Source organism: Hirundo rustica, chromosome 13 (genome assembly GCF_015227805.2).
Source record: "Hirundo rustica isolate bHirRus1 chromosome 13, bHirRus1.pri.v3, whole genome shotgun sequence".
In the NCBI taxonomy this organism is placed as follows: Eukaryota; Metazoa; Chordata; class Aves; order Passeriformes; family Hirundinidae; genus Hirundo; species Hirundo rustica.
This window is the reverse complement of record NC_053462.1, coordinates 280,050-306,284: the sequence shown is the minus strand read 5'-3', so window position 1 is coordinate 306,284 and position 26,235 is coordinate 280,050. Positions and strand designations below refer to the sequence as shown.

The 26,235-nt window shown below is 43.9% G+C and overlaps 1 protein-coding gene across 5 annotated transcripts in view; it reads left to right on the top strand.

The window, feature by feature from the left end:
• The first annotated feature begins 7,030 nt into the window (after positions 1–7,030).
• Positions 7,031–26,235, top strand: part of DAPK2 (death associated protein kinase 2) — a 42,393-nt gene continuing 23,188 nt past the window's right edge. For 2 of the 5 annotated variants that reach the window (XM_040077615.2, XM_040077614.2), the window contains exons 1-2: positions 14,491–14,619; positions 14,969–15,065. In XM_040077615.2, coding sequence (XP_039933549.1) covers positions 14,613–14,619; positions 14,969–15,065 — 104 coding nt within the window. In that variant the 5' untranslated portion in view covers positions 14,491–14,612. Of the gene's footprint in view, positions 7,108–14,490; positions 14,620–14,968; positions 15,066–26,235 lie in introns of those variants that run through there. The other 3 variants (XM_040077612.2, XM_058422399.1, XM_040077611.2) reach the window with 3 other exon arrangements.

Here is a 26,235-nt window from a genome sequence, read left to right as displayed (position 1 = left end):
TGGTCCCAGTGGGTGGGGCGACCGTCTCACTGCATCCAGAGGGGGCAGTGCCCGCTATGGGATTCCATGCCACAGGCGGGACTCTATTGGGGGCGGTTCTGTCTGCTCCCCTCCTGTCCCAGCCCCACCAGGCGTGGCGGGTGGCATTACCCGCGATGTAGGTGCCGGCCTGGCACTAAGCCTTGCCCCTCCCGTGGCTTCTCCCCTCCCCGAACGTCCCAAGTGGCCGGTCTCGCCAGCGGCGGAGCCTTTGACGGCAGTGTGGGGCAGTGCTGTGGCTCCGCTGGCCATGCCCCTCTCTGAGCTGCATCCCGCCACCCCCGAGGCTCCCTCCACTCCCTCATCCCCCGCTCTGTCACCTGAGCCTTCGGCGGCAGCGAAAGACAGAGCCACGTCCCTGCCTGCATCCCCCTCCCTCCTCATCCTGGGGGAGGGAGGCCCCGCGCTGGGTCCGCTCTGCCCCACGTTGGAGTCGCACACCCTCCCGGCGAGGAGAGCGGCCCCGGTGAGTGCAAGCCCTGCGGTGTTCACCTTTGGCACAGGCAGAGACACAGCCGTTATGAGGCCGGTGTCTTCCCGGAGCAGGGGGTCCCGGGCTGGTGGGTCTTCCTCAGCTGGCTTGTGGACTTTACCTCCATGTCAGGTGACTGTGCGTCCGAGAGACCACACGCGATTTTGGGGTATGTAAAAAACAAGGTTGAGGAGATGGTCAGTTGTGACTCAGCACATCGCCCCTTGCAGGGCAGAGATGAACTCTCTAGCCTTGTTGCTGTAGAGACCACTGTGATATCGGGTGATGGTGAAGTACCCCCCAGACAGACATCTGGCCCTGTTCCTGTGGAGTCCACAGGATGAGATTTAGCAGATGCAGCAGCCTCCCCAGGACGCCATAAGGCTTTCGCAGTACTTCAGGGAGCAAATCATAATACACATCAACCTTTATCGTGGAAAGCCATGAGCAAGCTCCGGGATAAGGTTGGAAATTATGGGCTGGGGTCTGCTGAAGTCATGCAGGTGCTTTGATCTCTTGATGCTGATGCATTGCCACCCTATGTTATTTGGTGTTTGGCTCATGTTCTTCTTCAGCCTGTCAAATACGACATCTTTGAATGCCAACGGACACAGTTGGCAGGCACAGTTGTAGCGCAGAATACTGCATTGAGTCAGCAGGACGCCAGGTGTGTCATTGGAACTGATGTGCTGCTTGGAATGGGTAATTTTGCTGATCTTCAAAGGCAGGTTGCCCTTGACCCTCTGGTGCTCGACCAGTGCCACAGAACGGGCATGGCAGCATTGGTTCAAACCACAGAAATGGCTGCTCCAAAGGAGTCCTTTGTGGCTGTTGTCCAGGGAACACACAAACCCTTTCTGCAATTTGCAGAGAGGTTGACTGCCTCTGTTGAGAGGCAGGTGGAGGATCTGAATGCATGGATGCTTGTGCTCAAAAACCTTGTGAGAACTAACTGCAATGCCGAGTGAAGGAGGATCATTGGGGCCCTTACTGATGATCCTTCTCTACAGCAAATGGTACAGGCCAGTGCAATGGTAGGCGCCACAGGTTATAAGATGGCTGCCGTGGCTACTGCTCCATGGCCGGCCTGAACCAGGCCGCAGGGCAGACAGCGAAAGCAGGGGAATGCTCAGGCCAGCAAGAAACAGGGAAGAAAATACAGAGGGGACAAATGTCGTCTGTTTCTGCAGTTGGTGTGGAGGACTGAATCACACTGCAGATGTCCGTAGGGTGACAGCTCATGCTAATGGTCAGCCTTTGTTGAGCTCGGGAAATGGGAAGCGAAGTGCAAAGGGAAGACGCGCTCAGACACAAAACTCTTTCCAGGGCCTGGAGCCGATGGAGGTCTGCTTGGCCGACTTACAGCCAGCGCCTGCGGCTCAGCAGGTCTCGATGTCTGCACAGCAGCAACAGTCGTTTTAGACTCTTGCGGAGTGCTCAAAGTTCCCTTGGACGCTTTTGGTCCTGTGGGTGGAGGCATGAGTGCTTTCCTCATGGGGAGGTCTACTGCCACGGCCCAGGGTATCATGGTGCATCTAGGACTCATTGATGCAGACTTTACAGGACAAATTTATGCCATGGTTTCCACACCCACCCCCCAGTCACTATCCCCAAAAAGACCGGAATTGCTCAACTTGTGCCTTTTAAGTCTTCTGTTCACAGAGCAGAGAACTGGTTGCGGAGAAACAGCGGCTTTGGATCCACTGGACCACCTCAGGTTCACTGGATCACTGTCCTGACCAAGGACCGCCCTGAGAAAGTGTGTACCCTGTCCATCCCTGGTGCGACACCGTCAGAAATCCGCCTTTGCGGGCTCCTCGGCACTGGTGCGGACATCATGATTCTCTCCCTTGCTGCTTGGCCCCTGGAGTGGCCATTGGATTCGGTGCAGACGTCTGTCATGGGGTTGGCAGGAACGGCGCAATGCTACATGAGCCAGAGGCCTGTGGTGATCATGAACCCAGAGGGACAGACAGCCATGGTTTGGCCTCATGTCACAGCCGAAACTCGTGTCAATCTCTGGGGGAGGGATTTTCTGGCCACGTGGAGAGTGCGCATCAGGACGGATTTTTGATGAGGGTCACTGCAATGAAAGGTGCAGAGTGTCCCACGCCTCCTGTATGGTGGCTGGTGGACAAACCTGTTTGGGAGAATCAGTGGCCCCTTCCTCAAGATAAACTAGTAGCCCTTTGTGTTTTAGTTCAGGAACAGTTGGACCAGGGTCATCTGGAGTCTTCTACCAGTCCCTACTCCTGTCTTCTGCATTAAAAAGAAATCTGGGAAATGGAGGTTGTTACAAGACCTCCGGAAAGTTAATGCCATGATGGAAAGCATGGGGATGTTGCAGGCTGGTATGCCGTCACCCAGCATGCTTCCCGCAGATTGGCCAGTCCTCATTGTGGATCTGAAGGATTGCTTCTTTACAATTCCTTTGCATCCCAATGACAGACCGAAATTTGCCTTCTCAGTGCCAGCTATCAACTATGCTGAGCCCGCACAGCGATATCAATGGAGAGTTTTACCCCAGGGTTGTCACAACTCATCGGCCATATGCCAATGGTATGTGGCCCGAGCCTTGTCTGGAGTTTGCAAGCAGTTTCCTGATGCTCAATTTAATCACTATATGGATGACGCATTAGTGGCTGCGTCCACCCAAGATGAATTGCCGAGGATACAGCCTCAACTGATCAATGCTTTGCATTCTCATGGGCTGCAGGTGGCTCCAGAAAAGGTTCAACAACAACCTCCTTGGAAATATCTGGGAGTCAAAATTTTGGAACAAACGGTCTAACACCAAGAGGTGCAATTTGTACATTCAGTGAAGACACTGAATGATGCCCAGAAATTGGTGGGTGTCATCAATTGGTTACATCCATATCTGGGATTGACCATGATACGATTGTCTCCTTTGTTTGATTTGTTAAAGGGAGACTCTGATTTGAAATCACCTAGCACATTGACCCCTGAGGCACATCAGGTGCTGGAGGAGGTTCAGCGAGCTGTTTCTGCTTGCCACATTTATTGCATTGACCCCTCCGTTGATGTCAGTGTTTTTATTACCACTCCAGATTTGCATCCCACAGGCATTATTGGCCAATGGAAGGAAAAATGGTCCAGTTTCTTGCATGTTTTAGAATGGGGTTTTTTGCCCCATCAGCCGCAGAAGACGGCAACTGCATTGTTTGAGCCGATCGCTCATTTGATAATCAAAGGCCAACAGAGGTGTTTGCAATTAATGGCTGCGGTTCCCACAAAGATCGTACTCCCAGTACAGCGGGAAGACTTTGACTGGACCTTTGCAAACAGTATTTCTCTGCAAAGTGCTCTGGAAAACTTTCTGGACAGATTGCTTATCATCTGCCCAGCCACAAGCTATTGCACATGGTAAAATTCACAGAAATCTCTTTGCGGCCCAAAATTAGTCAGGAGCCTGTCCAAGAACCCACTGTCTTTACTGACGGTTCGGGAAGGACAGGCAATGCCATTGTCACTTGGAGGGATGGATCTGAGTGGCAGATTCTGGAAGGTCATGAGGATAGATCAGCCCAATTGGTTGAACTGAGGGCTGCTGTCATGGCATTTCAAAGATTTTCCCCGCGACCTTTTGATTTGGTCACAGATTCTGCCTATGTGGCTGACATGGCACAGCAGTTGGGTCATTCAGTTTTGAAGGAAGTCAGCAATGCTGCTTTGTTTCATTTGCTGAGGACCCTGTTGTGTGCCATTCAGGCCCGAGTTCATCCATACTGCATTCTGCATGTAAGGAGTCATACCAGTTTGCCAGGATTTGTAGCAGAAGGTAACGTGAGGGCTGACAAGTTGGCTAACCCAGCGTGGGTAGCACCTCAGCCTGATACCTCACGCAGGCCAAGGCATCGCATGAGTTTTTTCCATCAGAACACACATACCTTGCAGAAAGCAGTTTCAGTTGATGCCAACTGAGGCCCGTGACGCTGTCGAGTTGTGTGACGACTTTGCCGGCAGGGTTAAACCCCAGAGGCCTTAGGGCCTTGGAGATTTGGTGGACTGATGTCACTCAAATTGCCGAGTTTGGCCGGCTCAAGCATGTGCATGTCACTGTTGACACTTCCTCCTCTGTGATGTGGGCTTCTGCTCACACTGGAGAAAAGACCTGCGATGTCATTGCCCACTGGAGGCAGGCCTTTGCCATTTTAGGCATACCTCCTGCTGTGAAGATTGACAATGGTCCTGCTTACGCCACGCAGAAGGTGCGGCAGTTCCTGCAGTTGTGGGGCGTGTCACACAAGTTTGGTATCCCTCATTCTCCGACTGGTCAAGCTATTGTAGAGCACGCTCATGGTAATCTAAAGCAGGTTCTTCAAACACAAAAACAGGGAATGCAGGGTGAGACCCCACACAGTCAGTTGGCAAAAGCTTTGTATACCATTAATCACCTTACGGTGCCGCAGAATTCAAATAATCCTGTCATTTTGAACCATCATCTTTTGTTACAGGCTTCGGACGAGACGCATCAACCTCGAGCGAAGGTTCAGCTACGGAATTTAGTCACCAAATAGTGGGAAGGCCCCTGTGACCTTACCGCTTCGGGGCACGGGTATGCATGTGCATCCACAGATACTGGGGTATGCTGAGTACCTGCGAAGTGTGTTCATCCTGACCTGCGACCGCAAAGGGAAAATCCGGCCAATAGGCAAGCTGGAGACCGTGACCAAAATGAAAGTCATCAAGTGGATGAACCATCAAGTGATGACTCAGATGCAGATGACGTGAGTGATCACTCCAATCGTCCCTCCCCACACAGAAACTGAACATTGTTCATTTTTCTTTTTTCTTTTTCTTTCTTGTAACAGAAAAAGAGTGAGATGTTGCCATATTTTGTGAGCTTTTGTGATATGTTTACAGCTCTGTAGCTGAATTCTCACAGTCTGTACTGTAAACATCATGTTTTCCACATTCCTTTTGGATGAAAGTCAACTGATTGACTTCTAGCCTGGCCAGTGGGATGGAGAGGTTCTCCATCTTGTTCTCCAATCCCTGGTCATTGTTCATAAGCTATATAAGTGAGGTTTTTGTAAATAATAAAAGATTTTCAGCCTTCTTCTTGGAGTCAGAGAGTGTGTGACTATCATTTTCTCTTTGTGTCCTCTAGTGACAGTTCCCTTCCTTGCAGCTAGGAACAAACAAAAGCTGTGGCCTTCCTCCTGTGCCCTTTGCTCTGATAATTTTGTAGTATGATTGCTGTGACTTCCACATGATATCCCATTGTAGAACTAAAGGTGAGAAATTAAATATCTATTTCTGTTTGAGAGAATTCTGAATGCTTCCAGTGCCCTTTGAAACATTTGTTATTGCTCCCATTTCCTGTCCTCCACCCTGTGTAGTATCAGATGCAGCCACTTTCCTTTTGGAGCTGGAAGAGGCGGGTGGAACTTATGGGCTGTGAACACCACTCCCAGGGCGGGCAATCAGGGGCATAGTTCAGTCCTCTTGACTTGGGATAAGCTAAGTTTCTTTTTAGCTGTGATAATAAAAAACACTGCCTTTAAGGTACTTGCCTAAAATAAAGTCACTCTTACCTATCTTCACACCTTACTGCAAAGGAAAAGATCCTGCTTATTTATGTGTGATAATTTGCCATTAACATTGTGTTACTGTAATCACATAGAGGATTGGAAGTGACTGCAACCTGGCACTTGTAATTTATTTTGAAGGTGTGAACAATACCGCATCATTTCTCATTAGCAAATGATGGATATTAACTTGCCCGGAAGAAATTTAACTTCACTGCAATTACTTTGTGCCCAATAAAGATAGAGAAAATCTAGTTTTACAGGTCTGGGGGATGTCTTTATGATAGTAGAGTGAACAGATGTTGGAAGCCAACACTTGGGCTACGATAGCTTGGGAAGCAGGATGGCAGAGGTTTGTTACAGTAGTGCGTGTGAATGCAGCTTGAGCTGCACAGTGGGGTCTGGGGACCCGTGCTGTTCTTTGTCACAGTGGTTTCTTGAAACAACAGGCAATTTCACAGGGTAAAGGGTGAGTTTCAGACCACGCAGTAACCAATCTAAGCTTGTGTTTTGGCTTGTATAGAATACAGAAACAACTTAAGTGCCTCTCCTTTGGATTTGCCTCTTGTCTTATTTTCTTGGTATTGCTTTCACACACCCTGTGTTTACTAAAGCGATGAAATGGGATTCTACATCTGAGATGTTTCCCGGTCAAGCCTCCTGTGTTGGTCTGGAAGGCTTTGGACTGGCTCAGCTTGAGGTATCTGCATCCCATCAGGGGCAGCGCAGGGCTGGCACAGTCGGGGTGCTGCTGGGTGTCCCAGAGGCTGCATCGGCCCCACACTCCCATGCAGACAGCATTGCTGCGGCCGAGGCGATCGTCCCGATGTCCCTGCGGCCAGCTCCGCATCCCTCGCCCTCTCTTCGCGGGGCTGCCCTGGGCGGAGCGCGGAGCCAGGCCCCTCCCTCAGCCCTCCCTCCGGGCCCGGGGCGGGCCGGGCTCCGCGGCTCCTCCGCCCGGCCCGGCCCGGCCCCGCCGCCCCCTCAGCCTCCGCCCGGCCCGGCCAGACGGACCCTGCGTGTTCAGGGAGCCCGGGGGACGCGGTAAGTGGGCGCTGCCCCCTCAGCCGGCGGCGCCTCCGCAGGTTCCCCTCTCCGTGTTCCTCTGGGTCAGTCCCTTACGCTGAGCCTCCCTCACGGCGCTCCCTCTCCGGGTCCCGCCTGTGCCTCAGGGGCTGAGGTGTCGCGGCTGTGCAGCCCCCCTGGCCGGGCAGCTCCGGGGCCGGCCGCGGGTCCTTCCCACGGGGCTGGCGGGGTGCAGACCCTCGGCCTCTTCACGGTGCCTGTGCTGCCTCTGTGTGTGCCCGCAGCCGCCAGCCGGGGGGAAAGGCAGCTCCCCGCAGCACCCCCGCCTCGAGCAGCTGTCCTTTATCCCCGAGCAGATCCTGCAGGGGCCGGGCAATGCAGCGGTTCCACAAGCGCCGCTCGGTCTGGCGCTGTTCCTGTCCGAGGCCATGGGGCACGGTTGGTCCGGGGTTCAGGCTCGGCTTGCTGATAGCGTTCAGCGAATGCTGTGCAACTTCCATAGAGTATCTGCGAGTTTCTTCCTGCCTTTTCCCTCAAATAGCTTCAAGTGGCTTTCTTTGCACCTGTTCTTCTGGCCAGTGAGCCGGGGGTCCTGGAGCAACACGGCACGGCGGAGAGGGCTGGTTTGCAGGCCTGGCCTGCATCCTTGTGGAGGACAGTCAGGAAGGAAGATGTGAGTTAGAGGGTAAAAATGTGTGGGGATTGCTCCTGCTTTGGGGGATCAGTCACCAGCTGCAAAAGGACCAAAATCACGATGCTCACCCGCTTAACGTGTGAGGGAAAAGTTTAATTCTGGTTTCCCGTGCCTTTCAGTTGCTTGTGCAAGAAACACAGATGACAGAGGTGAGGTCTCCCTTCACTTTGGGGCAGTGATGTGAGTTATGTGCAGCAGTAATCCTTAAAGGTGCCTCGGAGACGGGAAGCAGGGCTCTGCCCATGCCATGCCAGCGTGCCTGGCGTTGAAGGCTTCCCCTGTGTCCTGAGTGTCCAGGCTGTGTTCCCACCCAGCTCATCACTCAGGCACGCTGGGCTTTGGGATCCCTGGCCTTGGCTGGGAGCTGGGGAGCTTGAATTAGCTGCAGAGCCAATGTGGTTGGTACATGTGCTTGAAGCAGAGGCTTGGAAATACAGTCTTGGGTCATTAGCGACATATGTAATTACTGCAGGGTAAATTTGAGAGATCATAAAGGGAGTCCTTGAGAGTTAGTGGCAGGAGCAGTGATTCTGTAATGGGGCCGAATTGCTCAGATGCTGGGTATGTTTTGTGGTTTTTATAGACACACAGGTACTAATAGTTGCCTCTATTTCCTGGCAGAAAAATTTTTAGGCTACTTTTGTTTTCTGACAGAAAAATGTTTCAGTGAAAATGAGGATTTGCTGAAATTAATAGAACTTTTAACGGTGCTACGCTTGAAAGCAGAGAAAAAACCCCGCTTGGGTTGTTTGGTTTGGTTAGTTTGCCTTTTTTTTTTTTTTTTTTTTTTTTTTTTTTTTTTTTTTCTGTTGAAATTGCTTAGTCTTTTGTGGGATAAAAGAAAAGAGAAAGAAAGAAAGATGAAAGAAGGAATGGAGGTGAAAGAAGAAAATACTTAATACTTTAATGCTTATAAAAATCTGTTCAGTTTTGGCATAAAACACCAAAACTAGAAGACAATATAACTTTAATTTGTTTAATGGGTTTGGGGTTTGGGTTTTTTTTCCCCCAGATCATTAATTTAAAGCAGTCTGGTTTTGATTCTAAATTGGTTTTGGTCATCTTTCAGTATTATAAAACAGTTCATATGGGGAGCTTTTACTTTGATCTGTTCTAATGGGTTTGGGATTTTGGTCTAGTGTATCTAATGTTTTGTAATATAAAAGTGTGCCACAGGGAATACTTCTGAATTTGGCAAAGGGTTTAATGATTCAGCTCATGTCAGATGTACTTGAGAAAATCAGGTTATTCAGCTGTTACCTCAGTCACTTGAAACTGGTTTCCTTAGGACAGAAGAAACCCTAAGGAAAAAAAATGCAAGGCTGTTGGCAAGGGAAGTGGTTCAACAGTTTTTGTTCTCACCTCTGATTTCTGTATTCTGCTCTTGTTCACTCGTGGGAGGACATTTATCTTGGGTTTTACGTGTCACTGATTTGACCAGTCACTGATTGTCACATAATTTGGCAATGACAGGCTAATAACTTACCTGTGCAAGGAAAACTTCATTAGAGGAGACATACAGAACTTTCTTCTGCTCCTCTTGAGAGGGATTCTGTCACTCTCTACAGAAGAGTGGGTTTCTGTAGATCAATGTCCTTTGCACACAGCATAAGCTGCATGAAAAAGGCCCTTCTGTACTGCATTAAGAATGTCTTTATCCAGGGACTGTACTGATGTAAAGTATGTGTGTTTGAATATATGCCTTAGATCACACTGGGGAACTGTGATTTCTTAGGTTAAGTATGATCCTATTTCATGGTAGGGCAGAGTTTAGGAAGAATGTGAAGAGATGAGGCAGGATGTGTTTCTAGTGCCTGAAACTGCCATCTCAGAGCTTGTATCCTATTTCTGGGTTTTTTACAGCTTTGTTCCATGTTTGTAGTAAAATCATTCACACGAGATAAGCAATACTTTGCTGCCTTGTGGTATTTGCCCTGTGTTAAGGGGAGTTGGATACAACAATAAAAGGTGAAGAATTATGTTCTTATACTAAACTATATGTACCATACTGTGCTATGGAGTGTCATTATGGAAACACAGCAATATAAATGCTGAGTAGAAGCTGGTCTTCATATGAAAATGCTCACTGTGAAGAGGAGGGGGGGGGAGATGCCCCTGACATGTTAGAATAAGGTGTGTATCAGGAAAACAAAGTTGCTCTTTCCTTGGATCTTGAACTACTTTTTTGTCTGAGTCCAAGATGAATGTCTGTCCATCTCTAATTCTGCCTGCCTTCACTGGCCACCAACAGAAAAATCACCACCTGACTAGGGAAAAGAAAAAAAAAAAAAAAAGCTCTCATTCCTGCTTTGTTCTACTTGTGCTCTGTACTTGTAAATGGTGTCCAACAAAACCCTTGTAGTATAAGAAATCTTTGAAAATGATATCACCTTAATTTCCTAAGGTGAAGGTATATTGTCTGAGAAGGGCAACATTCATGCTTGTGAAATGGCACTTCTGTTGCAGATGAATTTTAAGCATGTGAAGACTATCTTTTGAGGACTTACCCCCTTGTGCTGTGCCAATGACAGTTGCTTTGAGTCATCAAGTGTATGATCTATTTTGGGCATTTGCTAAGTGTGACTGTTGGGTGAAAGCCAGGGAGAGAGATCTGTGGAAGGCAGGATAGGATAACATGAAGTGGTAGACATGGGAAACACCAACATACCAGAGGTACCACTGGGGGTCTGAATACTGTGCAACAGTTTTTTCTTCAACCTTCGAAAGCAAGGCTCTGGGCTTGAATGGATCCTTTGTGGATGATTTAACTTACTGCTTTGACCTCTGCAGAAATGGGTGTAAGTTGAGAGATCAGCAGAAGGGATGAGAATTTCCTGGTTATTTTTGCATAGATTCTGTGCACCTGCAGAATCAGCTGTATTCTTTGCAGGATGCTGGGAAATAAGTGAACTTGTCAATCAAACATTAAGTGACAGTTTGCAGATGCATTTGGGTGGGTTCCCCACTCTCAAAGCAATCTTTTTAACTTGCTCCTCTAAATAGCAATGAACTCTTTTTTAAAACAATGGCTTTTTAGGTGTGTTTGCATTAATGTTGTTTATAAACATGTTTACAACCTTGGATTTTGGTGAAGCGAATAGTCAGCTTGAGGGATTTACAATCTTTGGGCAAGTCTCAGCAGCATCTCTTATTACTTGGGCATTTACCTGTACTTGACTTTTGCATGTACTCAGAGCATAATTTTGCAATTCAGGGTGACTGAAAGGTTTGGGGTTTTCAGTAAGGCTTGGCTTTGTCCTTTGCTTGTGTAATGGTTTTAGTTCAAAAAAACCAGGCAGAAACACAAAATTATCTAGTGGCTTAACTTAGTGATTTTTGTGGGAGAAAATCAGGAGAAAGCAAAGCAGGCTTAAGCGTAAAAATAAAGAAATAGTTTTATTAACACACACTAAAAGAATGGAAAAGAAAAGTTGAAAAACACCTAAAACAAAACAGAATGAAACTTCAAAACACTCTTCCCTCCCCCTACAAACTGTTAACTTTCTTACAAAACAACATAGAGAGACACAGCCTGTGATTTTCAGTCAGTTTCACCATTTAAACATAATCTTTCGTCACTTTGGGAGAGGAGTCTCTCTAGAGTACCATGGGGACACTCACCACAAGACTACAACAGTCTAGTGCCTCCCAATGCCACAAATCTGCAACCGCCTGGAATTATTGCAGATTGTGCAGTCCCACCCCTTAGCACCCTTTCTTCTGGCTACTCATGGGCCTCTCAGTGTATCTGGGGTATTGTTTAAGAATGTTTCTTCTAGTACAAAACAAGGATTTTCTTTTTCTATCTCTAAAATTGTCTCTATCTCAAAAGAAATAGAGACTTCAAATCGCTTTCTCTCTAAAAATCATCTTTGTCTCAAAGGCTGAGATCTCTTTTTACCCCAGGAGTGAGGGGCTTTGAGATTCTCACTTAAATCTCAATCATATCAATCCCTAATTTGATTAGAACCAGCATTCCCCCAAACAACATTAAGATGTTACAAGAAACAGCCCATTTCTCTGTAGTATATCCCAGAGAAGTCTGGTTAAAAATGTCCACATTCTCAATCCCTCCTTCTAATAATCTTTATTATTAGATAATAAAGGGAGCCTCCGGGCCAGCTCCCTGCCAGAGGGGGTGGGAGAGCAGCAGGCCCCACTCGATGGTACCTGTTCAGCTGACCAGGAGGAAAAGGGGCTGACCTGAATGAACTAGGATTTATAGGAGTACTTCCCAAAGTGGCATTTAACATTCTCAGTGGTCAAAGCAGATGCCAGTATCTCAAACTAGCCTTCTGACAGGTCCCTGTCCTTTCTAAAACAATTCCAAGGTCCTGACAGGGAAAAACACTCCTCATTCCTCCCTAACTAAAAACTAAACTGTGCCAACCCATGACAGCTTGCTTTTTTGAAGTCTGGGAAGGCTGAATGCAGCCAACACTTCAGAAAATTCTGTTTTGAACAATAGCAAGCAATATTATATAAACTTAGTAAGGAGCAAATAGCTCAGAGATGTCCTCATTCTTGTAAATATGACTCAAGCATTTATTAACTGTAGTTTCAAGCTCTGAGCAATAGTGGTCAGTGATCTTTTGGTGAGATTAAGAAAGGTTACTTGAAGAATACTTCAAGTATTCTTCACTTTGTATAAATCACTTTGTAATTTGCTTACAAAGTGAAATTTGAGTTGCTTATTTTCATTGAGAAGTAAAATAGACATTTTCGTCACAGGCATGACCATGGTTTTGGGAAGGAAATTACTGAGCAACAGAACAGTTCACCTGGCTTCACCTTGAAAAACTATGAAAATATTGACAAAGCCATGATAGAAAGTGGAAAAAAAATAATACACATTGCAGTGCATCATGCTCACCAAGGCAAGTGTTGGTTTCTACAATGTATTTTAATAGTGTGATGGTTACCCTGGGCTTCAGTGTCATAACCTGTGTGGTTTCTCTCATTTGCCTTGGATAGCCTGACAAGAGAGATCACTGCTAAAGCACTGTGACACAGGAGAGCAAGGGAGGCATGTTTTTCTCCATTACAGAGCTCTGAAACTGGGGTTTGAGCAGGTTTGCTAATAGAAATGCAGCAGCCTCAGAGGCCTTGAGCCATTTCATGTGCAGCGCAGAACTCCAGCAATGCTGCTCTTGCCACTCCTGTAGTAGAAGCCAGTAGTTTGTAAAAAGGGCTGGTGCAAAAAAAGCAACCAATCTTTTTTCTGAGGTGAGTGAATGATGACAGCTTGGGTGTGTATTGAGGAATTGTTAGATTTTTACAGTGTATTTTCTGTTTATGATACCTGCTTTTGCTGTAGAAAAATCTTCAATTTGTGTGCCTTTCAGTTTGACAGGCATACTGCAATTGCTCTTTGATACTTAGTCCTGTTTTAAAGGTCTGCTGAATCTTTTTCAGCACTGAATTGAACTTATTTCTGAAGGATCAAAATTGAGCTTTTTTTGCTTGTGAAAGATGTTTCACAATACACACCAGTCAGATGCCAATGACTGCAATTTAAAAATATACAGGGGCTGTGTAGAGATACGAAACTTGGAAGTCCTCAGTGCATCTGAAGGAAGCAACATCTGGGATTCATAAACTAAAGCACATTACATTGACAAGATATGCTGTTGAGTGTAGAGATGTATGAGAATAACTATATGTCTGAATGTAGTTAGATTTTATTGTGGTGCTAGAAACCTTACAGTTATTTTACATGTTCTGTTCTAAACAGTGGATATTTGGGCCACTGGGCATAGTGCCGGTGTTCATCTCCACAGGGAACAACAAATGGGTCGTGACCTTACTGGCCAATTATTCTGTTCAAATCTATTCTGTTACCATAACATCTTTGCTGTGGAGGTGTATCCCAGGGAATTATGTGAGTGCTCATCTTCTCCTCATCCAGAAGCAGCACAGATGCTACAGTGCACCGGTGTGAAGCTCGTATTTTCAAAGCTCACAGAGATTATCAGCTTAAAAGATTGTGTTCAGGAAACAAACTGCACAGTTACACGAAGTAACACCTGCAGCAGTTGCTGCTGGTGTTCTTCCCATTGGAAACACCTACTGTGTGTCATGGAAGATGTGGTGAAAGCTCTCGAGATGGAATCACAGCATTTTTTTCCAGCAGCAATTCAAATGTCTGTGTGCTGTCCTGTCTTTGTACTTCAGGAGCTGAGAAGCTCCTGTACTTTGTGCTGCCTCACCTGAGTAAAAGGAAGCTCTGCCTCCTGGTCTCTCTGGTTCAGGATCTGTCGGAGGGAGTCTGTAATGCTAATTCTCGTGCTGGTTCTCTTTAGTGTAGTGTGGAGGCTTTATTGTCCAGAACTGTGTCGAATTATTAATTCATTTTCCTTTTGTAATACATGGATCGCCAATTTGATTAATATAAAGAATTTATTCCATAATAAAAATACAGCTGTAAAAAGCCACAAGCAAAAATCAGTTCGGTACTGTGCCAGGCGAACAGTACTGGGTGAGACAGGCTTCACCATGTTTCACGAAATACAATTTATCAGAGTGTTCCTTTTATACTCTCTCAATCCTTTTCGAGGGGGTCCCTTCTTTTCGGTGGTCTTGTCTTACGTGTTGAGACATGTCTCTCGCTTTATTGTAAAGTTTCTTTGGGATGCAATCTTTCCAGACAAATATTCATGTTGGTTCCGGTAAAGATTCCCTGGAATACACATCTCCCAGATGGATATTTTTGCTGTTTCCAGTAAAAATCCCCTGGAATACACATCTCCCAGATGAATATTCAGGCTGGTTTCAACGGAATCTTGTGGACAGAGATCCTTTGGGATATGCGTCTCCTAGACAACTCTTCATGCCAGGTTTTTTATTAGACTACATTACTTTGGTTTTAGCACAAATTTTTATCTCATGTATTACACTTTCATCACGATTGTGTTTCTTGGTGTGTTCTGTACTTCTAGTCAGGTGTGTTCTTGGGTACATCAGTGGTGGCCAAGAATCACCTTCACTTAAAGGTGCTCGTCACTTTCCAGATTTGAACCCTCACTATTTGGCTGAGACTGCTGAATTAGTTATTTTGATTGTCAGTGGCAACTTTGGCCATGACTGAGCTGCAATGGATCCAAAGTGCCTATACCACAAATGTGTATTAGTGAGACTTAGCCTCTTGCAAGATGTAATGAATGTCATTCTTCATTAATATTCTAGTTGCATCATCCTTGAGCATCAATGAAAGACCAAGTATGGCTTTCTTCAAGCAACAGAAGGTGGAGGATGTTTATGAAATTGGCGAAGAGCTGGGAAGGTAAGGTCCTATAGGTGACAGCGCATGATTCTAAAAGCTGACACATGGGGATATTTGCTACTTCCATCTATGTGACAGCCTAGATCAGTTACAATATACTACAGTAGCAACACACACCTTAACAAAGACTGGACTTTGGATGGGACTTTTTTGTAGTTTTTTGTCTGTTTGTTTGTTGTTGTTGTTTTAGATTAAATGTGCTAACTGTTTTTCCCATTTCTTTTCTTGCAACTAGGATAATAAAAGGTATGTTTGTATTGCCTTTTGTAGATAGGTGTCACCTGTGTCTGTGCTTTAGGCTTGAGTTCACGTGCCTGTTCTTGGAGCCACCTGGGAACCCGGAGCCTGTGGTGCTGTCACAACAGGGATGGCACTTTCACTTATCCTGGTGTTTTGAACAGCACTCCACAGCACTGTTGTTTTCAGCTGGCTCCAAGCACTGACATCACATGTTTATATGTGCCTGCAAAAAAAGGTGCATGTATTCCTGAAAAACTTTACCTCTCAAATCTTCATCTGGACTGGTTAATGCTTGTGTGTTGTTTTTAATGTATAAAGGCTTATCCGCAGTTATTAATTATAGGTGGGATTACCAACTTTTACCATGCTTAGCCTGAGCACCTCCTTAAACACTGCTGGGTTTGTGGACTGGATACCACAAGACTCCCCTAGTCACTGAGCAACACACAGTGCTCTGGGTTAGTGAGGATGGCTGGTTTCCCTTCGGTGTCCAACCCTCTAATGTTTTTTGGTTTAATATGCAAGTAGCTAAAATTAGGGCTATACACAGGTTGGCTTCTTTCCCTATGTCTGGCAGTTGGTTTTGATAAACGACTGTATATGTGCCATCACCCTTTTTTAAGGGCCAGTAATGAGTTCCATGAAAACGCTTCAGTTGATGCTGTGTCCCTGCCAAATTTTTTTTTTTTTTTTTTCACTCTCAGCTATTTCATCTTCAGAGTTATTGAAAAGACTTCTTTTAAGGGGAGAGGGGTAGAGGTAGGTTTGTTTGTTTATTTGTTTTCCATTCCCTTCCTTCTCAGGAAGGCCATAACTTGAATTTCCTATGACTGCTTACTTTTAAGTATTGCCGAGTACTGAGAGTATCAGTTTGACAGTGAAAACCTGACAACTGTGAGCAGTAATGAAATTCTGTGTGTGTGTACGTAGGGTGTAAGAGGTGTGTTTTTTAACCTAGGAGACCCTAGGTTAAACAGTCAAACTACTAAAGTGAGAAACTAGAGACTGAGTAGTTTATTTTTACTTTGGTTTCTGAATTGGTTTTGGGAATCTTTTGAGATGATGAACTCATTCTCCAAGATGATGGATATTGGGGATTTCGAATGGAGAAGTGTAGCTGAAACAATCTGGCAAAGGCCGGCCATTGCTGCTTGAATCAGCCTGAGAGGTTAGTCAAAGTTTGTATGGTCACAGCAGCCCTCCTTCTCTTCAGGCTGTATGTATAATGTCACACTGTCTTAGTCAGTGTATTTTCACTTACAGGTTTTGTGTGTTATATGTGCAGTGTCAACTGGGTTGTCATGGCTCTTTATCTCTGACCAGTAACTACTGATAAGATCCAGTGACAAATGGTATCTTGCTTAGTTAGAAGGAAGTTAACGTGCTGGACAGATTGCAGTGACTGATCTTTTCCAATGCTGACTGATGCATCTACAGAACCTGTAGATACTTTTTATTAGTTCAGTTTGCAACAAGCTGTTAGTTACTGACAGGTAGAGGTAGGTTAAAGGATTCATTTATTATAATTCTGCCAGCAGAAGTCACCAAATATTTTCAAACAACATCTGTGAAGAGTTTGTCCTGTTCTTGTTCTCCACTCTGAGTTTGTTACTTCTTAAGAACAAAACTAGTTGTTAACACAGGCCTAGTGCTGTTCTAGCTGGGATTCAGCCATGAGATAAAATAGAGGATCTCACTGACAGAGCCAGCACCTGTTTATCTGAAAGTCTTTGCACAGCACTCAGGGAAGGATGCTCCCACCACAGACTGCAAAGGCTGAACTCTCTGGTCTGGTGATGAAAGGAGGCACTTCCTGTCATCGTGTAGCATTGAGGGTGACCCAGCAAAGCTCCCCAGCTTCAGCCGTGTAAAACGCTGCACACGGAGAGTGTGGGTGGGCACTGCCCGGTCAGATCATCCTCAGAGTCCCTGCAGAGCTGGCAGTAGCTTGGAGGGGGCTGTCAATGCGGTTCTCGTATGCCAGGGCAGGAGTGTGAGAGAAGGCATTTTGCAGAGAATAGAGCAGCTTTTCCATGGTTGTAGCTGTGTGCTCTGACCAGCTGTTTAGCTCCAGCATTCCCTCAGTCTTTCAAATATTAATCTTGTACCAACTTCTGTTGCTCAACTTCTCCAAAGGGTACACACACGGGGCAATCTGTCAGGCATGTGGCATTAGAGACAACTTGCTGATGGCCTCATTCATTACAGCAGTTCTGTTTGGGAAGCTTAGCATGGCCTATGCTGAATGTGTGCAATACTTCAAATATGCATATATAATTGTGTTGCTTCCCTCAAGATAGTATCAGTCACTTTCAAGTCTGTGGGGACTGAGCCATAGCTGAAAGGAAGCTTAAAAAGAGGACTCTCTGAAGCAAATTTCAACATTATAAAGAGATAATACAGCTTTAACAATTTGGGCTGTTTTGAGGAGAGTCCTGGCCTAAGCCATTTGCAGGGATGTTAATGACATGCCAAATCACTGGAAATACTCCTTGAAAAATATGAAGTGAAGACTAACTTTTCTTGGAAATATGCAGCAGGTGAAATAACTGCTGGTTCTTGTGATAAGGGTGGTGACAGCTGGAGACAACCAAGAATGGAAAAGTCTTAAATCAAGGGCAGAGAAAGAAGAACTGCCCTGCTGAGCTAGGGATATAGTTTCCAGGAAATAAAGCTCACTGCAGCAATAAAGCTCACTGCAGCAATAAAGCTCACTGGAAAACCTTTAATATAATGTTTCAGTTGTTGTGTTTTGGATGGGTAGCTGTAGCTCACTGAACAAAAAGTGTTATACAAAGGTGCAGGAGCCCTTTCCAGCTCTACTAGTAAACACTGATGGTGATGGTAGGTACCGGAATTTGAGATGTGCAGTGTGATTTATAAAAGGATGTACCATAGAGTCATTAATCTATTACCTAAATGTGGTGCCAGCCAGGCTGTGAAAGCTGTTGACATTTGTGACTTCTGGGCAGTGTCACTTTTGCGTGTCAGGTTGTTGCTGAGGGTAGAAAATATCATGGAGCTTTTCCCAGTGTTTTGTGACAGTGGCCATTGAGAAAGTGTGTTCCTGCAGCCTGGCACTGCTGTCCTGGGCCAGTGTCCTGCTCCTGCAGCTCAGCTCTGCAGCATGCAAGGATTCACATTTATCAGAGAAAAACAGACAAACCTTGGAGTGATATTTCTGGTCATGGAAGTCTCCTCCTTTCCTTCACTGTTGTCTTTTCACTGTAGGGAAGGGGCTCTGCCTTCCTCCACAGAGTGGGCCAGCCTTACCACCTGCCACTCCAGTTTCTTGTCTGCCTCAGTAACTGGGAGCTGTGCTCATCCCTCATCTCCTGGGCCAGTCAATGCCTTCATGCTGAAAATAATCGCTGTGATTTCTGGTGATTAGTTTGGGCATAATTGAGCCTTCAATTTCTCAGCCCCTGCTAACCTGGGCTGTGGTTTCATGGTTAAAGCCAAGCTCCATCTTTCCTCTATGGCTTGTTATGCTTCCCTGTAGTTCCCCATCTCCAGCTACAAGTTCCTGCTTCCTCTGTGCTTGTGTGTGGAGGATCAGCTCTGAGAAAAGAGAAACCACATTTTCTGGGTGAAGCTTTAAAGGACAAATGCAGCATTTTACCAGTGATAATGGGACCTTGGAGCCTGGCACCAGTTGCTGTTCTGACAGTGTAACTAGGTATTTATTTATGTAGTGAAAACAAAAAAGCAGAGATAACCCAGGTGTTCTTTGTACAGCAGGAACATGGACATCTAGGATAAAAAAGTCACGGCCCTGAGCTAGTTGAACCCTCCATGCTAAACAGAGGTGCTGTGCTAGAAGCTGGGAAGGGTACCCTTAACTCACACTACACAGTATCTTCATACCAAGAATGTTTTTATTCTAACTGTAGAAATTGCTCAGTACTGTGCTTTCTCAGACATGAACTTTAGCTCTGTTCTTTGATAGTTTGCACTTTGAATTATTTCTTTAGATTTTGAAGAATATCTTTGGATTACTTTATTTTTCAACACACACAAAGCAGGTCTTTGTGTTTGATGCAAAATGTTAATTTAATTCTTGAGGACTACCCAGCACTTCTGATAATGTTTCTTGTTACAAATCTTCTATGTCAGGTTTCATGTATATGAATCTTTTGCTGAAACAGCTTTGACATCTGGTACTTGGTCACAATCACTGTGATTGTTATCAGCTGTCTGATACGATCACTGTTCTTGATTTTTTTCTTTTTAGTCCTTCTAGCAGGTTTCCCTATCAGTTTTCAATGCTACCTCAACTGTTTCCAAAATGAAATATTTGTTGCACGAAGTGCAGAGAAGATGGGAGGTTTTGTTGTTTGTTTTTTTTTCCTAATAACAAAGTTGCTCTAACTACAGTAACAGAGAAGAGCTAGCCTTGGCCTTACTTTGTAACAAATTCACACATACCTTATCATCAACATCCTTCTTCATGATGGAAATTATCTCAGTGTTTCTCCTCAGTCCATGTCTGGCTTTGAGAGTATAATTAGAGATGAATGACCTCTGTGGTAGTGCCCACAAATCTTAAATTCTCTAATATATTTAACCACTGAATCTTAAGCAGAATATTAATCCCAGGAAAAAGACATTGAATATTCATCCCAATCTTTGTTTTGCCATTTCTGTAAAAATAAAACTATTTTTTCCATTTTGCATTGCAGTAGAAAGCAGATGGAAACTTCAACAGCTGGGAAAATATACTCTGTATAGTATTAATTTCATACTTTTAAAATGAAAAAAATACTAATTATGAGTAAAAATGCATGTGAAATAAACAGAGTGCAGCTCAAAGTGATAAAGCACTGGACAAATTGTTAACATCTGATGCAGAACAGAGCTCGCAGGTACCTGTCTGATGGTCAAGCTTAATTTATCTCAGGTGACATTTGTTAATCCTTGCTAACACTACACCAGCAGTTTGAACCAGAGTGAAGATCTGTTGTAATAGCTGAGCAGTGAAATGGGAGTTTCAGCAACCCTTTGCAGTTTTGGCCTTACAGATAATTTCCTTAAATCTTGAATGAAATGCCAGCATAGTTTCTATCTGTTTGATACGTGGGGAAGGAGAACAATCAATTAACTATTTGACCATAATAGTGCTCCACTCCAGGTCTATTACTCTCAGTCAGTATCTAGGTGGATTTGGACCTTTACACACTCAGGTGCAGTGTGCTAACCTTCCTCATGCACGTCATGTCTGCCTTGTTGTTGCTCCACATGGCAAGAGGAGCAGCTTATCAGATCAGCTATTCCTGCAAGCATGAGTCAGCTGTGACCTTCCCTGGCTCTCTGCACTCTGCTCACTGCCACTCCGAGCACTGATACTCAATCCAAAAGCTAGTTTTGATAAGCAGGGAAGATTTTTCATCATGTGCATTTTATTCTTGAGCTTCAGATTACACAAAAACTTGCCAGGTTATCGGGAACTTGCCAGAACTGCTGGGCTCGTGCTCTCTCCCTGCTGACTGTACCTCCAGTCTCAGGAGGAGCTGATAAGAGCCACACTGATGGCCACTGCGGGACTGGGAGGTTTTCAAAAACATTGAACAGTTTCAGGAGATGCTGTTGATGATTCAGTAGATGGCACAATTCCTTGTGACTCTTGGCTAAGGATCCCACAAGGTGTTTAAGGTATTAACTGTGTTACTGATAGCTTGTAATAATTCATAGCACTGTTCAGAAGCATTAGATTTATCAAACTCCGAATTTCAAATGAACTGCTCTTTACTTATTCCAGTAAATCAGATCCTTTTTTTTAGAGTCCATATTCTTCTATTCTTCTGACTGTTTTCTGGTACTGGACACAGAGATCACCTTTGGGTCAGGGTATGTCGGTTACCTTTGTGTGAGTTTAGAGAGATGTGGATGAAAGGTGCCAGACAGTGACTTTATGAGAGACATGATATGTCCAAAGGTCCTCAGCACTTCCCTTCAGGAATATCAAAACTTATCCCCCAAAGTCACTGTGCTCTAGAGCACTACACAATCAGTAAAACATGAGCTGTGAGTGAAAATACCAGCGTGTTTAAAAGTTGAGGCTGATTTTTTTTTTTTTTCTTTCTACTACTTTTTAGTAGTCCAGCAATATTCCTGTTAAATGCCTTTTTTAAAAAAGTTTTGGATCATTCTGTTATAATCTGGCATCTGGTAGTTTAGGTTTGTGTAGTTGCTTTAGGAGAGGTAACCACTTCCTTTGCATTTTGTTTTGGGGGAAGAGAAAAGCAAACAAATAAACCAAGCAAGCTTCTTAAGCAGAAGTACAGTGGCATTTGTGACAGTTTTATTTTTAGAACCCTTTGTGAAGTTACAAGAGGTGCCATCAGAGTATTTAACAGAAGAAATTTTGGTGGCTTTTTTTTGTTCTATTCCATAAAGCCTTACAGAAGCAGTGAGATTCTTTCCCTTTGGTGACCTTGTCATAGTATTGCTGATTTGCTGTTTCAGCTGTCCTACTCTAATTTCTTTATAAATACTGTGCTATTTGACTTCCATTTTATTTACTGCTTAGGTTAAATTTCTGCAGTACCAAAATCCTGGTTTAATCTAAAACAAAAAGTCTATTAAAAAAAAAAAAAAAAGAACTGTAAATAATTGTAATTTACAGAAGACTTTTGTGTGACTACAGAATTCCTGCAAAAACCCTCCAGCAAGGTGTTTTTATGCATATATTTTGTGAACTTTGCGTGGGCTTTTGTTGATCTGTGTTTCATAAAGGAATTAAAAGCATAAAAATGGATTCTCAGTGCTGTTCCAAGCAGAATCCTGTCCTCGCTGCTGGGAAGAGCACTCAGTGGAGTTACAAATAGCAGAAGTCATCTCTGAAGTGTAAGCAAAGAGGGAAGAGAGTATTTAGCTTAATAAAACTATAGTTGAGCAATTGCTATAATCACTTGAAAAAAAAAAAAGGCCAAAAAATATTTTTCCTCGAATTCAACAAGAATTCTCTAGGGCTTTGCTTTGAAAGTTAGCAAAAAATGCAACCATAAATGGATAAAATTTATTTGTATATTTTTTTTTTCTGAAGAAAAATGAAATAGGGGTGAAAAAGATGGAAAAATAATAAGATGCAGACTTTCTAAGCTTGAGAAGACCAGTTAAACCCAATCCTCATTTAATAGTGGCAAAAAGGCATGATGAACAAAACCTGTGACATAGTAGCAATTGATGTAACTGAGAATGAATTACCATCTCTGCTGAACTAAACATGCCAGCCTTGAATGCAGAGAATCCCTGTGCTCAGATTGGCTAAACACTATTATTGTGCTTGTGTTTATGTCTATTAACTCGTGTGTACACACAGTGATTGCATAATATATTTTTAAACTAGCATGCATTCATAGTACTGCCTGTGAATTTAAGCAGTTAAAGACTGGTTTAGGTCCTGTTTGGTTTTATTTTGGCCTCCTTTCAGGTCATGTATTTTTGTGCAGGAACACTTAGTGAATAAAATATTAATTATTATAATTGCACTTCTAGTGATATTTAGAGGCATGAAATTAATTTGTATCCTTACCCCATATAATGTTATTTCATTTTCCAGCAGCATTACCTGTATTTTACACATTTGGGGAAATTAGGTACAGAAGGACCAAGGTGTTACTTTTCATCAAGTGTGTAGCAACTTTATTAGTGTTAAAGTCAGTGGGAGGCTGCCTAAAATCCCTTGCAAATCTATTCCTGAGTAAATTGTCCTGCCTCATATAGGGCGTTGTGTCACCTCTTGTCTGGCAGAATGCCAGAGCACTGTCCTTTGCCAGGTTCACTTACTTTTCAAAGAACTTGTTGAAAACATATTTCAGTCTGAAGTGTATCTGTCAACGTGTTCACATATATCATGTCTTTTATGGGAATTTCAGGTTTTAATGACTAAATCATCATCATATTTTTTAGAATGCTTTAATTAATGAAATGAAGTTGAATATGAACAGGACATAAAGAAATAGACTGAACATGCAGAAAGGGAGCATATGTTTGGTACTTGGAGAAGAAATGGTTTGCTCTTCTCAAATGACAGACAGAATCAGATTCCTGACTTCTCCCCACTCAGGCCTCATAAAGCCTGATTGGAGGCAGGTGACCTGTACTGTCATCTCAGTACTTTGCTTACCTATTTTCAGTGTTTTGAGAAGAGCTCCTGAGCTGTGCAGTGTTTCAGGAACATCAGAGGAAGATTGGAATAAACCTATGCCTGTGCAAGCAGTTGCTTAAGGGCTCTGTTTATGTTAAAGCTGTGGAGTAGCAGCACTGCTGGGCACTGGGGCATTTTGGACTGGCAGCTGCACTGCTCTTGCTCTCAGGTGACATTCTGCCCCAGAGCATTACCCTCCAGAACCAGCATGAACAGGAAACTTTGACAAAGAGCAAGAAGTTGCCCTGTTATTCTGGATTGTCCAGCTTCTCTCTTCCCATATCCTTTCCACATCCTCTCCTTGATGGAATCTTGCGTGGGGTCCGATGTGATAAACCCCACGAAGGTCCGTCACCTCTGAGGGGCCAGACCTCGCAGAGAAATGGCTTAAAGTAATTTTGCGAGATGGCTCTTCAAGTGTGTTTTGTAAAGCAAAGGTTTTAATCAAAGCTGAAAGTAACAAACAATACAAAAACAAAAGAAAAAACCGAGCACAGATGTCAGAGAAGCCCCTGACACCTTGCTAAGACACCTTAAAAATCCCAGAGCACCTTTGTGCTCCTTAAATACAGAAGGATCAAGGAGGGTTCTATTGTCAGACTGCCAACAGAAACAGCTCTAGATTTTGGGAATCATTTCCAAAGCCCAAAAGGTGCTTCTATGTTGGCACTATGCTGATGAAAAGGGCACAGAACTTTCTAGTTTGGCTTCCTTATATGTTCAAAGGTAAACGGAATTTTTTTTTCCTTAAATAGAGTAATTTACTCTATTGTACTTGTGTAAAAATGCACTCCTACATCTCCTGAAGTGCATGGTGATTGAATGAGCTGAACTTGTGCTCTTCTAAAGCATGCTTCTGAGAATAGACTCCAAAACCAGCCTCTGTCTATATTGTCTCTGTGCTCTTATTCAGTGACAAACCTCCAACATGATAGCAGCAATGCAAATGATAGGTTGTCTTCATTGCTGGGATAAATTCCATCATTACTGATGGACAGATTTGATGTTGTACCTAATTACATTACTACTGACAGGATGCAGCTGCTATTGTTCATACTCGTGAGCTGTATCCACAATTGAGGATGCTCAGTGTGTGACAAGGCTGTTGCACAGCTGTCCAAAATATTACTGGAAGGAACAAATGTAACTTCTTGGAAAAAAACCATTTTAGAAATTAGGAATTGTAGTGTCCTTAAATTTGGAAAATACTTCAAAGACCAATGTCAAAACCATGTGCAGCCAATTTCTCTGGGAGAATGCTGTGGGGGACAGTGCCAAAGGCTTTACTGAGGTCCAGGTAGGCTCCATCCAGAAGTGTCAGCCTCTGAGCTTATCCTGTGTGTTGTAAATACTTCTGTTCATGATCCAAGTCATCTTCATTTCAGTGCTGTACCAAACCCCAAGAATTCTGGCAAGGTCTTTTGGATGAAATTTGGATATCTGAACTGTGAAATTTAGTTTCAAGTCTACGATCAGGTACAAATGCCCCATGGGAAATTATCTCAATGGCTTAATTTCTCAGTGCCGACAATTTAGGTGTCAGGGGACATGCTTTTCTTCTGTTTTTTTCCTAGCCTAGGTCAAAAGTTTTGGAAGCTGACAGAGTTTGATTCTTATGATCTGAATGCAGATACATGAGAAGGCACAAAACCATTGTTATCTTGCTCCTTACCTTAGAATCTCTGTAGCTGACAAGAAATCCAAAGTGTTTTGACTAGGATTATAAAATGCCTGTGAGGCATCCTCTTGTTTCACAGCTGAATGGGCCTCCAGGAGCTATTAATTGGTAATTGCATTGTAACCGTCTTAAATGTTGAAGGCTAGGAAATTGAGCATCTGTGTCTTTCCCTGTGGCTTGCAACCTCTTCTCCTCAGTCCCAAACTGTCCCGCTAAAGACGTGTCTCCAAAAGCCTGTTTTTAAAGGAGATGGGAAATGGCATGAAGACTAGGACAGGAGCAGCAACAGTGTGTGTTGGTGGCCACACAGGGGAGCAATAGTAGATTACAAGGGAATTGGTACGCTAATAGTTATAATCTGGGACAATTATTTATGTCAAAAGCGAAGACAGGAATTCCTATGCTGTGACATTTTTACTTTTGTAAGCATTCGCATAAACAGAAATGTACAAAATCCACAGTATCACTGGAATTTCTAAATGCAAAAATGACTGTGTTCGTTCCCATAATCAGCACTCATAAGCACATATTTTCTCCTGAACTTTAACAAAATTTGTCCCTAGAGAGGATTCAAGGAAACAAGCACAGGAACATTACTACCATGTTTCATCAGAAAGTCTGAACCAAGCAAGAGGCACGTCTTGCAAATATGATCAAACAAACAAGAAAAACATGAAACCTATGATGTTTGCACAAGCAACTCTCAGCACTACAAAACAAACTCTTTCAGTAGAATGTTAAAGGCAAGTTTGGGGATTTTGTAGTGGGAATTTCTCTAGAGTTTGCAGGTAATAATAGAAGCAGGAGAAATATGAATCATTTAAAGCAAGTGACAAATGGCCACAGTCTCAATTCCATTTGTGAATGATTATTCCTAAAGTGATAATTACACTTGTCCCATCTGTTCCTGCCTCTCTTCCTGATAAGGGTTTAAGATCTGTATGAAAATGAAAGCCTAAAAAATATGTCAGGCTGCCTGGTATTTGTTTGAACACTGAAATGAGAGGCTGCTTCTGCCAAAGGGTGGGAGCCTTTGAGAGCAATTGAGTACCAAGTGACAGCCTTAATTTTTAATTTCTTCACCTTTGTATGTTTAAAACAGG